This window comes from Bubalus kerabau, chromosome 1 (genome assembly GCF_029407905.1).
Source record: "Bubalus kerabau isolate K-KA32 ecotype Philippines breed swamp buffalo chromosome 1, PCC_UOA_SB_1v2, whole genome shotgun sequence".
Taxonomy (NCBI): Eukaryota; Metazoa; Chordata; class Mammalia; order Artiodactyla; family Bovidae; genus Bubalus; species Bubalus kerabau.
The window spans coordinates 94,438,012-94,450,459 of NC_073624.1; the positions used below are offsets into that span (position 1 = coordinate 94,438,012).

At 50.2% G+C, this 12,448-nt stretch overlaps 2 protein-coding genes across 4 annotated transcripts in view; one reads left to right on the forward strand and one right to left on the reverse strand.

Moving 5' to 3' along the window:
• The window catches only part of SCN8A (sodium voltage-gated channel alpha subunit 8), a 197,150-nt gene extending 192,239 nt beyond the window's left edge, over positions 1–4,911 (forward strand). For all 3 annotated transcript variants that reach the window (XM_055583749.1, XM_055583758.1, XM_055583753.1), the window contains one exon: positions 1,391–4,911. In XM_055583749.1, coding sequence (XP_055439724.1) covers positions 1,391–2,538 — 1,148 coding nt within the window. In that variant the 3' untranslated portion in view covers positions 2,539–4,911. The remainder of the gene's footprint in view (positions 1–1,390) is intronic.
• A 3,718-nt stretch (positions 4,912–8,629) lies between these two features.
• On the reverse strand, positions 8,630–9,529 carry TMDD1 (transmembrane and death domain 1). Its single transcript, XM_055580314.1, has one exon. The coding sequence runs from the start codon at positions 9,527–9,529 to the stop codon at positions 8,630–8,632; it is 900 nt and encodes a 299-aa protein (XP_055436289.1).
• Positions 9,530–12,448: the final 2,919 nt, after the last annotated feature.

Genomic DNA, 12,448 nt, shown 5'->3' on the forward strand with positions numbered 1-12,448 from the left:
TCTGAAGCCTCCTCTCCATCATATATGGAACGCAGACATCACCTGCTTTACGCTGGTTATGACTTAATTGAGAGGTAAAAAGAGGAGAGCTGACAAAGTCCTCTTGGGTCCCAGCTGAGGTAGGTTTTCTTGAAAGTTCAAATGCCTCCCGAGATTCTAGCTCCAGACGAGACCCCAGCACGTTGTCTGCCTTCTCTGCACTTCCAGCACCTTGTCCCTTCTGAGAGTTAAGACTTGTTCCTAGCATAAAACTTTTCAACTAAGTCTTCTGCAGTTCCCTGCCCCCGTGTTTATGAGTCCCCAGGATTGGGGGATATTTCTTTCTTTAAATAAAGCTCACACTGCCCCATGGGGGCTCCACGGCAGGAGAGGACACTGGAGGAAGAGCACATGGTGTCACTGCCACCCTTCTTTGTCACTTCCCAGCCGTTTCATTGCCTCTTCCTTCCGTGACCCTCCCATTTTCGCTCTGTAGTTTTAAAGGCAAGTGGTCTGGTGAAGGTGGGCCCCTGGAGGAATGTGAACAGAAACAGGCCCTTTGATATGTGTGTTTTGCCCCCTACTTTCATATCCTATTAATGCCTTGACATTTTTATCTGCTGATACTGGTTTCTGATTTATGACTTTAAACACAAAATCTAGAAGCTGTGCATTAAAAACCACTCCTGAGAAGTCCCTTTAGTTTGCAGGCTAGTTTGGTGGGGTAGGGACATGGGGCCATGAGAAACCAAAAATGTCTTTCTAGAGCCAGGAAGAAAATGCCCTGAGAATTGGTGACCTGAGCAGACTAAGATTTTGCAACCACAGGGTGGAGCCAGGACTTCTCATTCACTGTTTGTGAATGTGGCAATTTGACAGCATTTTGGAGAAGAATCCATAACATCTCAGGAAGTTATGCACAGACAAATCTGAAAAAAAAAACCCAAATTTAATACCAAAGATCAATCTCACAAACATAATATTAGGTTTCAAAAGCAAATTAGAGATCTAGAAGAAAAAAAAATTTTAAGGGAAATTAGAGATCTAGAAAGATAGATATAGTACAATTCCTTAAACCTTGTAGGCTGCTACCTATATTTTTCATACATAGCAAAATTATGAAGACACTGAGATGATGCATGCCATCTACAAGATAGTGGGTGCTTCTAGAGGTGATGAGTGGAAGCAGATGTGGTCTCTGGGTGCTGTTGTTTTCTCTGCTTTTCTATATGTTTGAAACATGTGATTTTCTTTTGAGAAAATTTTTTTTATTATGAGAGTTCAGATTGACTAGTAAGGCACTCACTCTATAAAGTCCTTTGAAGTTAAGGGTTCCATAGTGCCAGGTGACATAAGTAAAGAGAAAGGGCATTTCCAATCTCAGTAACATATCTCCCATTCCCCTTCTTAGGAATGTTCCTGGCTGATATCATTGAGAAATACTTTGTCTCCCCGACCCTGTTCCGAGTCATCCGATTGGCCCGTATTGGGCGCATCCTGCGTCTGATCAAAGGCGCCAAGGGAATTCGTACCCTGCTCTTTGCCTTAATGATGTCCTTGCCTGCTCTGTTCAACATTGGCCTTCTGCTCTTCCTGGTCATGTTCATCTTCTCCATCTTTGGGATGTCTAATTTTGCATACGTGAAGCACGAGGCTGGCATTGATGACATGTTCAACTTTGAGACCTTCGGCAACAGCATGATCTGCCTCTTTCAGATCACCACGTCGGCTGGTTGGGACGGCCTCCTGCTGCCCATCCTAAACCGCCCCCCTGACTGCAATTTGGATAAGGAACACCCAGGGAGTGGCTTTAAAGGAGACTGCGGGAACCCTTCAGTGGGCATCTTCTTCTTTGTGAGCTACATCATCATCTCCTTCCTGATTGTGGTGAACATGTACATTGCCATCATCTTGGAAAACTTCAGCGTAGCCACAGAGGAAAGCGCAGACCCTCTGAGCGAGGACGACTTTGAGACCTTCTATGAGATCTGGGAGAAGTTTGACCCCGATGCCACCCAGTTCATCGAGTACTGTAAGCTGGCAGACTTTGCAGATGCCCTGGAGCATCCTCTCCGCGTGCCCAAGCCCAACACCATTGAGCTCATCGCCATGGATCTGCCAATGGTCAGCGGGGATCGCATCCACTGCTTGGACATCCTTTTTGCCTTCACCAAGCGGGTCCTGGGAGATAGCGGGGAGTTGGACATCCTTCGGCAGCAGATGGAGGAGAGGTTCGTGGCGTCCAATCCTTCCAAAGTGTCTTATGAGCCAATCACGACCACGCTGCGGCGCAAGCAGGAAGAGGTATCGGCAGTGGTCCTGCAGCGCGCCTACCGGGGACATTTAGCCAGGCGGGGCTTCATCTGCAAAAAGACAACCTCCAATAAGCTGGAGAATGGAGGCACACACCGGGAGAAAAAAGAGAGCACCCCATCCACAGCCTCCCTCCCCTCCTATGACAGTGTGACTAAACCTGAGAAGGAGAAACAGCAACGGGTGGAGGAAGGACGAAGGGAAAGAGCCAAAAGACAAAAAGAGGTCAGAGAATCCAAGTGTTAGAGGAAAGCAAAAATTCAACATTGTACAGACTTAAAACTTGCAAGTGAAAGATTGTTTACAAACTTCCTGAATATTATCAATGCAGAACAGCTGTGGAGACACTTTATCCCGAAGATCTATACCAAACGTAGTCTGCTTACCACGTACCACGGTTGCATCTTGAGCAGTGACCTGCCAAGGGCAAAGGACCCTGCTCCCTGGACTCACAGATTTTCTAATGCTTGGGCAGGTGGTTACTGCATGTTCCACATCAGTCAATGCAACTTAGGACAAAACTAACAGGATACATAAAACAGAGGTCAGGCTGCCGGGACCAGTGTATTTCCGTTGCAGCCAGATGGATTTTTTTGTTTGTTTTTTATTTTGTTGATTCTCAGAAGCAGAAAGCATCACTTTAAAAGTTTGTTTGTTCATGCAAACTCTATTTGCATTCTTACATTAGTTAAGCTAAGCAGCAAAAAGAAAAAACACACACACTCACATTTAGCCCATGTCATTTACTTGTCAGTTTCTTTGGCATAATGCCGCATCTTCTCCACATGGGCTTCACGTGGTTTGGAGATGGGTGGGGGAAAACAATCAGGTTTCTTCAGGCTGAGGAGGACTTGCTCAGGCCGATTCCAAACATTGTGTTCGTTCAATGCGTAGAAATGATTTGCATGATGGCATGCCGTGATCAGGAGTCATGCATGAGAACCATACACCACAGGACACTACTAACCCTGTCCCCTGCACTGGGTCAGCCTTTGGACAGGACCCAGCCCTGCACCGTTCACTGTATTTGGAGAAAAAATGGTAAGCATTCCATGCCCGCTGCAATTCTTTCTGAATTCTTAGAAGTCTTTCATACACCTTCTGGGTAGGGAAACATAACCAACCAATTGACTACCACCACCAACAACAAAAAAAAACAAACCCAGTCCAACAAGCAGATGGATCCGTTGTGTGTATATGTTTAACAGACATCTCTAACATACAGCCATTGTTGCACATTTTGAAAGATGAACTCTTTAATGCTGCTCTGTGTCCCGTACGTGGGGAAACTTTGATCTCGAATGGCTTGTATTAATGTCACTGTAAAACCAAATCTTAGGGCTAAAAACAAAAATCAAAAAAATGTTTTTCATTTATATCTTGCAATATTTATGATGATTGTTTAGCCTTCATACTGGAGAACTGACACTTTTGGGGGGTAGAGATAAAAGTGCTATTCAGAGTAGCATGTTATCTCTAGAAGGTCATTTGGGGAACTTAAAACAACCTTTCGTTGGGGGTAAAGGGGTGCTCACTTCATCCGTATCATGTCCTCTGCATTGTGGCTTTCTCCGGGCTGGGGTCCACATGGAGGGGGTTTAGATGTTCCGAACGGGCCTCTCTCTTCTCTGGAGTGGTTGTCACAAGCTCAGTTGCTGCACAGTTCCTCTTGCCTGCATCACATTCTTGCGCCATGCAGGGCTTCCTTTACCCACAGAGGTGGGTGAGGGCAGCGGCGCTGAGCTATGGCTGTGGTTTCTTTCATTTCTCATTAGAATCGATGGTCACTGGTGGGACCTCAGGAGAGATGGAGCCGCCTCTGAACCCAGCCCACTTGATTTCTTTATTGCACTGGTTCTCATGAGAAAGCGATTTAATATGAATCCTTAAGAACTTCCAGCTTCCCCAGCACATTCCCTTTCAGCCAGTTTCGCCATCTGCTTAGCGACCTGCACATTGTCATTGGAGGGTGGCTTTGGCGGGGAGCATCATAGCTTCTGTTCTATCTCCCACTTCCGGGAAGAGAGTTCTTAGTCCAGGGGTTTCTCATCCGACGACTAGATTTCAGAGCTAAGATGCTGCAGGTGAATGTGTCAGGAAGTCGATTCAAAGAATGAGGAGAGACTTCAGCATGCAAACCAAATCAAAATGAATTCTTCCTGAACCATACGGTAGAGGGGAGAAAACAACCCATAGTCAGACACACCAATCGGCCATGCAGTAGGAGCACTTTGGATGTAATTTCACAGTCCACCTGACTAGTTTTGCATAGAACAAACCACAGCCAGTCAGTAAGCAGAGCTTTCTATCTTGCTGGACCATTAGAAACTCTGTCCAGTTCTCAGAAGCCTGCTTCTGCGACATCATCCGTAGAACTTTTTGTACTACGCCCGATTCCAGGTTGGGAAGGCATTTTCTTCAATGACCCTGCTAACTGCTAGGATGAATGTATAGTAACATGTACAGGCTACATCGTAAACAGCACAAAACAGAAGCTGACGTGTGGTTATTCTTTTTAAGAGAATTATAAATACTGTAATATATCATTTTATTTTATTGGCATGCCTTTTTGTAAATACAAAGTATTAACTTATTAAATAGGAAATGGCTTCTGGCTTATGCCATTGTCATGTTTATTTTTATTTTTTATACTTTTCTTTCTTCTTAGAATTTAGATGCTGTCAGCCAATGTACATCCCCAAACCAGACAGACAGACAAAAAATTTTTTATTGCTAATGGTCTTTTCCAAAACAACAAAAAAATATATATATTTTTGTTCCAATGTGCAATAAATTCTAACCACTTCTATGCAAGATTTGGCTAAACTTCATAATTGTTCTTGTTCTTAGGTCTTGAGATGGGCCACAGAGCTATAAGATCCCGCTCCGTCCTCCAAGTGCTCGCGCTAGTGATGTCATTAAGCTACTAGAGCATATTAATGAGATTTTTTGAGCTCTGACCTTTTTTCCTCCCCCAGGCCCTGCTCTCCGCACCCAGCAGGCTGTCTCCTCAGTGACACACACAGGCCTTGGTATCTGACACCCATCAGCCAGCTTCATAGGGAAGAAGCCACCTCCACTCTATTTGAAGTTTCACTTTTTTTGTTGTTTGTTTCTAAAAACTTTTCCCACCTTCTTTCTCCCCACCTGATGGCCCTCCACCCACCCACTCGTTCACGCACTCTCGCACTCACCCGCCCTGCTCCACACTTCTTTGGTAGTAAGTGACACCATCACCAGCAGTTTACACCCGCAGTTAACAGGCATTGAACTGAAAGAGTCATGAAGGCGTTCTCGCACGTCTTCACCCAGTGGATAAGTGGCAACGCTTTGCCAAATATTAACGAAGCCAATCAAAAAGCAGCAGCAGCCACAGTATCACTGCACATATATATATATAGATATATAAATATGATATAAATATTTATTTTTTGTAGCCAGGTCCTTGGTGCAGTATTTATACTCCAGAATCCACCTTTAAAAAAAGGACAAAAAGCAAAAAGACATGTGTGATGCTGTTAATTTAAAACGCAGAGCCAAAGCCACCGAGCAGCAGCTGACATGGTTGCTGGTTTGTGTGTGAAAAACACTTTCCCCTCTTCTTTTCTTTAACCTCCTTGTTGCTTAGGATGAGGAGACTCTGTCATTTAAAGCCGAGGGCGAGAGCAGGAGACACTTCCCAAGTCAGCTGCCTTGCACCCACCCCTCTGAATGAGCCACTCTTGGCATCAGAAGTTGACTGAGGAGAGATTAACAGAGACTCCCGGTCAAAGCCCCTGGAACAGCAATGCCCAGAGTTCTCTCATTTTTTGCTGCAACCAACGTAAGCTTGTAAAAGACCAATAGTAAAGACTAGTGTATTAGTGAATGCATGGAGGCCAGCACTGCTCTAACCAAGACGTGATGAAAAGTACATCACTTCTATAAGCCAAAAGGAAACAAAATAAAAATGACCCTTTTTACTGTACAAGGGAAGCCTATCTTGGTGTGCGTTTGTTGCTTGACTCTCCCAATATTTTTTATACCTGGGAAGTGGGACTTGAGCGCATTTGGGGAAAGGAGGGGAACGAAAGGGAGAGAAATGGGGATTTCTTGCAAAGTTCTGGCTAAAAAGCCAAGATTGGAGAGAAAAGCAAAGTCCTGATCTCCCCAGGTCCCCACTCACCCACTGCGTGTGGCTTTCCTCCCCCTCCTGGGCCGCTGCTTCCAGGCCCATGATACCTGTTCCTCACCCCTGGCAGAGCCCCCAGAGACGATGCCAGCCAACCCAGCTGGACTGGCCTTACTCCTGCCTTTTTCACCAGTATTTTAAGAAGACCATTCCAACGCCCCATAGCTCGGGCGAGCACAATGCCCAACAGCCTCCACTCTGCTAGCTACTGCTGGGTCCTGCCCTCCATCTCCCTACCCACAAACCAGCAGACTCGGCTGGTCTCATTGGCACCACCCCGCCCCGCTTTGGGGACACCCCTCTCTAGGCCACGTCTCCCAGTCCAGGAACACTCAGGAGGATTTTGAAGTGCCCACTCTAGTCCGCTCCAGGAGCTCCGCTCTGGAGAGAGATGGCTGGTAGGTCAGTCCCCATCCTCCCCTCTCGGCCCCCAGCCTCCAGGCCTGCTGTGGAGGTTAGATGGCCACGGTTGTGACTTAGTGACTGAGTCCTGGGCATCTTCTGTAATGATGCCTCTTTCTTTTCTCAGATGTTGCCCAAAGTTTTGCAAAAAGCTTCGTTCATTTTCAGGTACCCCCACCCCCTAAAGAATTGGCTGCAGCTAGCCAGCCAGGGGGGACATCAGGAGAGAAGAGGGAGTCTGGGTGGGGAGGGGCCCAAGTTTTGCCATCTGGGCTGTGGCTCAGCATTGTGCTTTCTTGGATTCCCCTTCCAAGAGCACCAAGATTTCCTGTCAAAATGCTCCTGAGGCACCCCCTGCCCCTGCCCCCCACTGCTGTTTGCTGTACATAGAGGCTAAGTGGGGTGGGGTGGGCGGGTGTGCACGTGTGGTGTGTGTGTGTGAAGAATGTATATAGGTAAAGGGGAGCGCAGTCCAGTGGTTCCAGAGAAGGGACAGAACTCCTGTGTTCCATCCCTAGCTCGACCACTGACTCGCTGTGTGGCCTTGGGCAAGTCACTTAACCTCTCTGTGCCTCAGTTTCCCCGTCTGTAAAATGGGGATAATAATACTGACCTACCTCACAGGGGTGTTGTGAGGCTTTAACTAAATGTTTTGTAAAGTGTTTTTTGAGATACAGAGGCAAAGGCACTAGGGAAGGGCAAAGTATTTATTTGGACTTCCGGAAGATGAAATAGTACCATAAATGCTGCTATTCTGAGAGCCATTTTAAACTGCACTGCTCCAACCACCCCCGCTTCTCATCACCAGGACAGCAGGTCGAGAAAATGTCTTTCCTTTCACTTGCTTCTGGGGTTTGTGATTGTTCTAGACACAATTCTTTTACCCTTGCTGTATCTCCTTCCCTCACCCACTCGACTTGTTCCCTGTTCCGTTTATGCGGAAATGGCAGAAATGCTTGAGAAATGAGAATGTATAAGTGGATTGGAAGTTTATAGTATGAAATTTCAATTTTACTTTGTACTGTACATCTTTTTACTTTAGAATTTGCAATAAAGGGTTACGTCAATCTTGTTTTCAACTCTCCTCTTGGACTGGCCTGTCATTCTGTCATTACTCGCACACCGGAGCCCCTCGGCCCAGGGGTGCCCACCCAGCAGGACTCCAGGGCATCTGCTGTCCCTCTCCGTGGTGGGAGCACAGTCTGAGTGAAGTCGGTGTGGGGGCTCACCCAGGCTCAGCTCCCTCAGTGGGGCTAGCAGTGCCCCACCCACTCAGGTGGGTAGGGAGAGTTTGGGACTCCAGGGAGAGCTTCAGGAGGCCTTGCCTGAGTGGAGAAAGCAGCTTGGGGACAGCAACCCCTGGAAGTGGGCACAGCTCCAGCAGGGCCTCAGAGTAAACAAGCTCTGCGTCTCCTTGTGTCCTCCTCCTTTTGCCCCAGCTCCATTGCTGCTCACAGATCATTCCCTCTGAGCTCAAACTTTTGGTTCAAAGCAGCTCTGCATTCAAACACCTGACTAAGCCACTCACTAGTTGTGACCAGTTTCCTTATGTGTAATGTTGATAACACCTTCCTTCTTGGGTTTCTAAAGAGGGTAACAAATAATGTATGTAACTGCTTAGCCTAGGGCCTGGCACACAGTGCTCGATAAATGGTAGCTCTTAGCGGAAGAGTAAGCGCAAGATGAAGGAAGTAAAGCTGACATGTAACTTTTATATGTCAAAAGCGGCACGCCACCAGGTCTGCTCCCATTTCACAGCTGGGGTCACAGAGGCAAGGAGGTATGGGGCCCGCCTGCAGCCCAGGCCGCCGGGGACGCCAGCGGCTCTGCAGTCAAGAGAGGCTCCGCTTCCCCACAGCCAGGAGCCCTGGCGGACCGAAGCAGGGGCGGGGTGGGCGGCCGGGGGCTGCCCAGCCGCACCCAGTCGCCATCGCCGCCGGTGATCCACGGAATGAGTAGGATGAGCAGCGCCCCGGCGCCCAGCGCCCCCCCGAAGCCGGTGAGGAAGCCGAGAGCCAGCGGCCCGGCCCAGCCCGCGGGGCTCCGCTGATACGGCCCCTGGGGCAGTCGCTCCACGATCAGCTCCAGCTCGTCCCAGTTGGGCTCGGGGACCGAGGAGCGGCGGGAACGCAGGGCCGGGGCCGGGACGGGGGCAGCGGGGGCGTCGGCTGTGGGTATGTAGCGCTGCCCGAACTTGCGCAGCTGTAGTGTTGCCTGCTGGTGGAGGTTCTTGCCCAGCTCCCGGGCCACGTCTGGGCGGCCGCTGCGCCGCAGGGCCCGGGCCACGCGGTCCCACGACAAGGACGGGGCCTCGGCAGCCAGCCAGGCCGCCAGCCCCTCCCGGCAGCCGTCGGACACGTCGGCAGGCTCGACCGCCGGCTTCCCCGCTGCCTCGCGCCTCCGCCGCCGTCGGCCTGGCGTCGCCGACGTGGGCACAGGCTCGGGCTGCGCCAGCTGGTCCTCCGAGAGCCTGGCCAGCTCAGCCTCGACGTCCGGCTCCGGCGTCTTCAGCAGCGATTGGAAGTGGCCGCACTCCTCCGGGGTTAGCAGCTGGGCCAGGCGGACGGCCGCGTGAGGGCCCATGGCGTCCACGGCCCCCGCCGGAGCCAAAGCCCAGACCCAGAGTGCCAGCGCCAGGGCCCCCGCCGGAGCCTGTGCCGCCATCGCGGGGCGGTGACTGCGATCCACCGACAGTGGGGGGAGGAGCTCCGAATGTCCGCGGGTGGGGGAGGGGCGCCAACATCCAGGGATGGGTGGGAGGAACGAGGTTCCCACATCCGGGGACTAGGGGCGGGGGGAACATCCAGGGATGAGAAAGGGGTCCTCCAACACAACTTGTAGAAGGAGGATCTCCTAACACCCAGAAACAGGAGTTTCGAGGGGAAGATCTCACAAAACCCCGGGGGCTGAAGTGAGTTTTCAATACCCAGGGATCGGTAAGGGCACTGGAGGCTAGGATCCCGGCCCCTTATATTGAAATGCCCGCTGGAGGCCTCCTGGCTGGCCCATTTCTGTCAAACTTAGTAGGTCTCCAGCATCTCTTGTATCCCATTTACCGCCCCTCACCCTCCACCAGAAGCCTTAGACCCCTTACTCGTATTTCCTATATCCAATCAATTCCCAAATTTTCTTATTACCTGCATGCTGTTGCTTCAATGGTGTCTGACTCTTTGCAACTCCATGGTCTGTTACCCACCAGGCTCCTCTGTCCATGGGATTCTCCAAGCAAAAATACTGGAGTGGTTGTCCTGCCCTCCTCCAGGGCATCTTCCCAACCCAGGGGTCGAACCCAAGTCTCTTACATCTACTTTGACAGGCGGGTTCTTTACCACTAGCCAACATGGGAAGCCTTATTACTTACTGAATATGTATAGACTCTACCCTTTCCTGTCCTCCCGCAGGTGCATCCAAACCCTCATGCTCTGTTTGGATACAGTAAGCGATCCTCAAGTCCCCACTCCGCCTCCACACAGAGACTGAACTCGCTTCCTTTCCCCAAGCAAGCTCAGTTCAGGTGCTTCTTTAGATCTTAGACTGCACTCTCCGCTCTGCCTCAGTCACTGCTCAGCTGACAAGTCCTTTCTGGGATGCCCTCCCTGCCTCCCACCCACACCCTTGGCCCTGTGTCTTCTCTAGGCACCCCCATCTGCTCCCACAGCACCCTACAGCTCTGCCTTCATACTGTCTCCCCCATTTGACTGTGTGTGTGTGCTGAGTCATGTCTGACTCCTTGTGACCCCGTGGACTGTAGCCCACCACTTCTCTGTCCATGGGATCCTCCGGGAAATACTGGAGTGGCTTGACATTTCCTCCTCCACAGGATCGTCCTGACCCACAAATCGAACCCACCTGTCTTGCGTCCCCTGCATTGGCAGGTGGATTCTTTACCACTGTGCCTGGGAAGCGGCCCCATCTGATTGTAAGGGCTACCTGCTGTCCCTGTAGCAACTAGTGCCTAACAGGCGTTCAGGTAAAGATTTGTTGAATTGGTGTGTGAACTCTTCACTTGCAAATCAGTCCCTGTCCACCAGCGACTAAGCCCCCTCCCCACCCACCCCCCACAGGCTTCATGGAGGAGCCTCAGCTCTTCAGGGGCATGGAAGAGCCTCCTGGTGCAGCCTTGCAGTCCCATTGTTCCCCTCCCTTCCCCTCACTCTTGCCCTCACTTTATGCTCTTGTAACTATAGTCACAGGTATGGTACAGTTTCCAGCTTCCATAGCTTTGTCAAGCTGAACCCACCCAAACCCGTCCGGGAAGTTGTTCTGACCCAGCGCCAGTACCACCACCACCACGAGTTAGGGTCTTTTCTGGGCATTCTCGAAATAACCTGTGCATCCTCCATCAGGACACTTCCTGGAAATGAATTCGAGGATTTAGTCAACATTTAGTGTCTTCTATGTGCACCAAACACTGTGCCAGATGTGAGAATATAAAAATTTTGATAAGGTCCTTCCTCGAGCAGCTTTATCCAGCTGTATTTTCAAATGATCCATTGTTGAGCTTTTCCCATCCGGTAATGTGGGCTCTCCAGAACTAAGGCTGTACTTAACCACTTCTGTATCCTGAGTGCTGTCTACACAGAGTAAGTGTGCAATAAACCACCTAGAGGGCGAGGGGGGTCTGGACCTCCAAGGGCCGAGAGGGTTGGGGTCGCTGAGCCGTAGTTCATTGCACTGGAGCCCTCACACACAGGCACACCAGTTGTATCTCTCCGAGCGGAAACTGCTTCATAGAATCTGGCCATGGGCAGGCTTTGGCTCCTGAAAGCCCTGGATAGGCTCTAAGCCTGGGCCAGTGGAAGCCAGGGGGCCTGCTTCCCTGTCCCTTCTGCATTTTTTATCATTTTGCTGAGCACATTCAAGTCCTCGGAAGTTGTGGGTCCAAACCTCTCACGGGCATTTCCATACAGCCTTTTTAACAAGATGTTCCTCCCCAGTTTTTTGTGTCCCAGTTTATGCTGACTTGTCAGAGTCTGGGGATTGGCAGATGGTGGTGGACGAAGGATCCCGTGACCTGAAAGACTAGATCACACTGTGTCCCCACGCTGCCCTCTGTCCCCTTTCCCTCCATCCAAGGATGGAGTACGAATATGATCCTAGCTCTGGCCAAGGGCTGCTGGCCAGGTTCTAAGTGAACTTCCTCTTCAGCACTCATCTATTCATTCACCCACTCACTCACTCACTCAGCAAACACATGAGCCCTTCTTCATCCCTCATGCTTCAGAGGCTGTTAAGTCAGCCCCAACACTGAGCCTCTAGGAGCTCAGAATTGCAGGCAGACCTTCCCTATCAAGAGGTTTTTCCCCCTGGTGGTCTCACTTGTGTGGTAGGCACTCACAGGCACTCACAGTTACTACTCACAGTAACAGGAATGGTCATGTTTTGCTGAAGAAACCAACACACCCACAGAGCCACATCCGTGGCACCAGCAGACCTGGAAGCCCAAGCATTTCCCAGAGGGCTCCCCACATCCTGCTGCCCCCAAGAAATCCTCTGGAAACCACGTGTCATCGCTTTAATACTGTGTCATACTTTCTTTTAAAATACAGTCTCTTCTGAGGTAGACAGACCAAACTGCAGAGC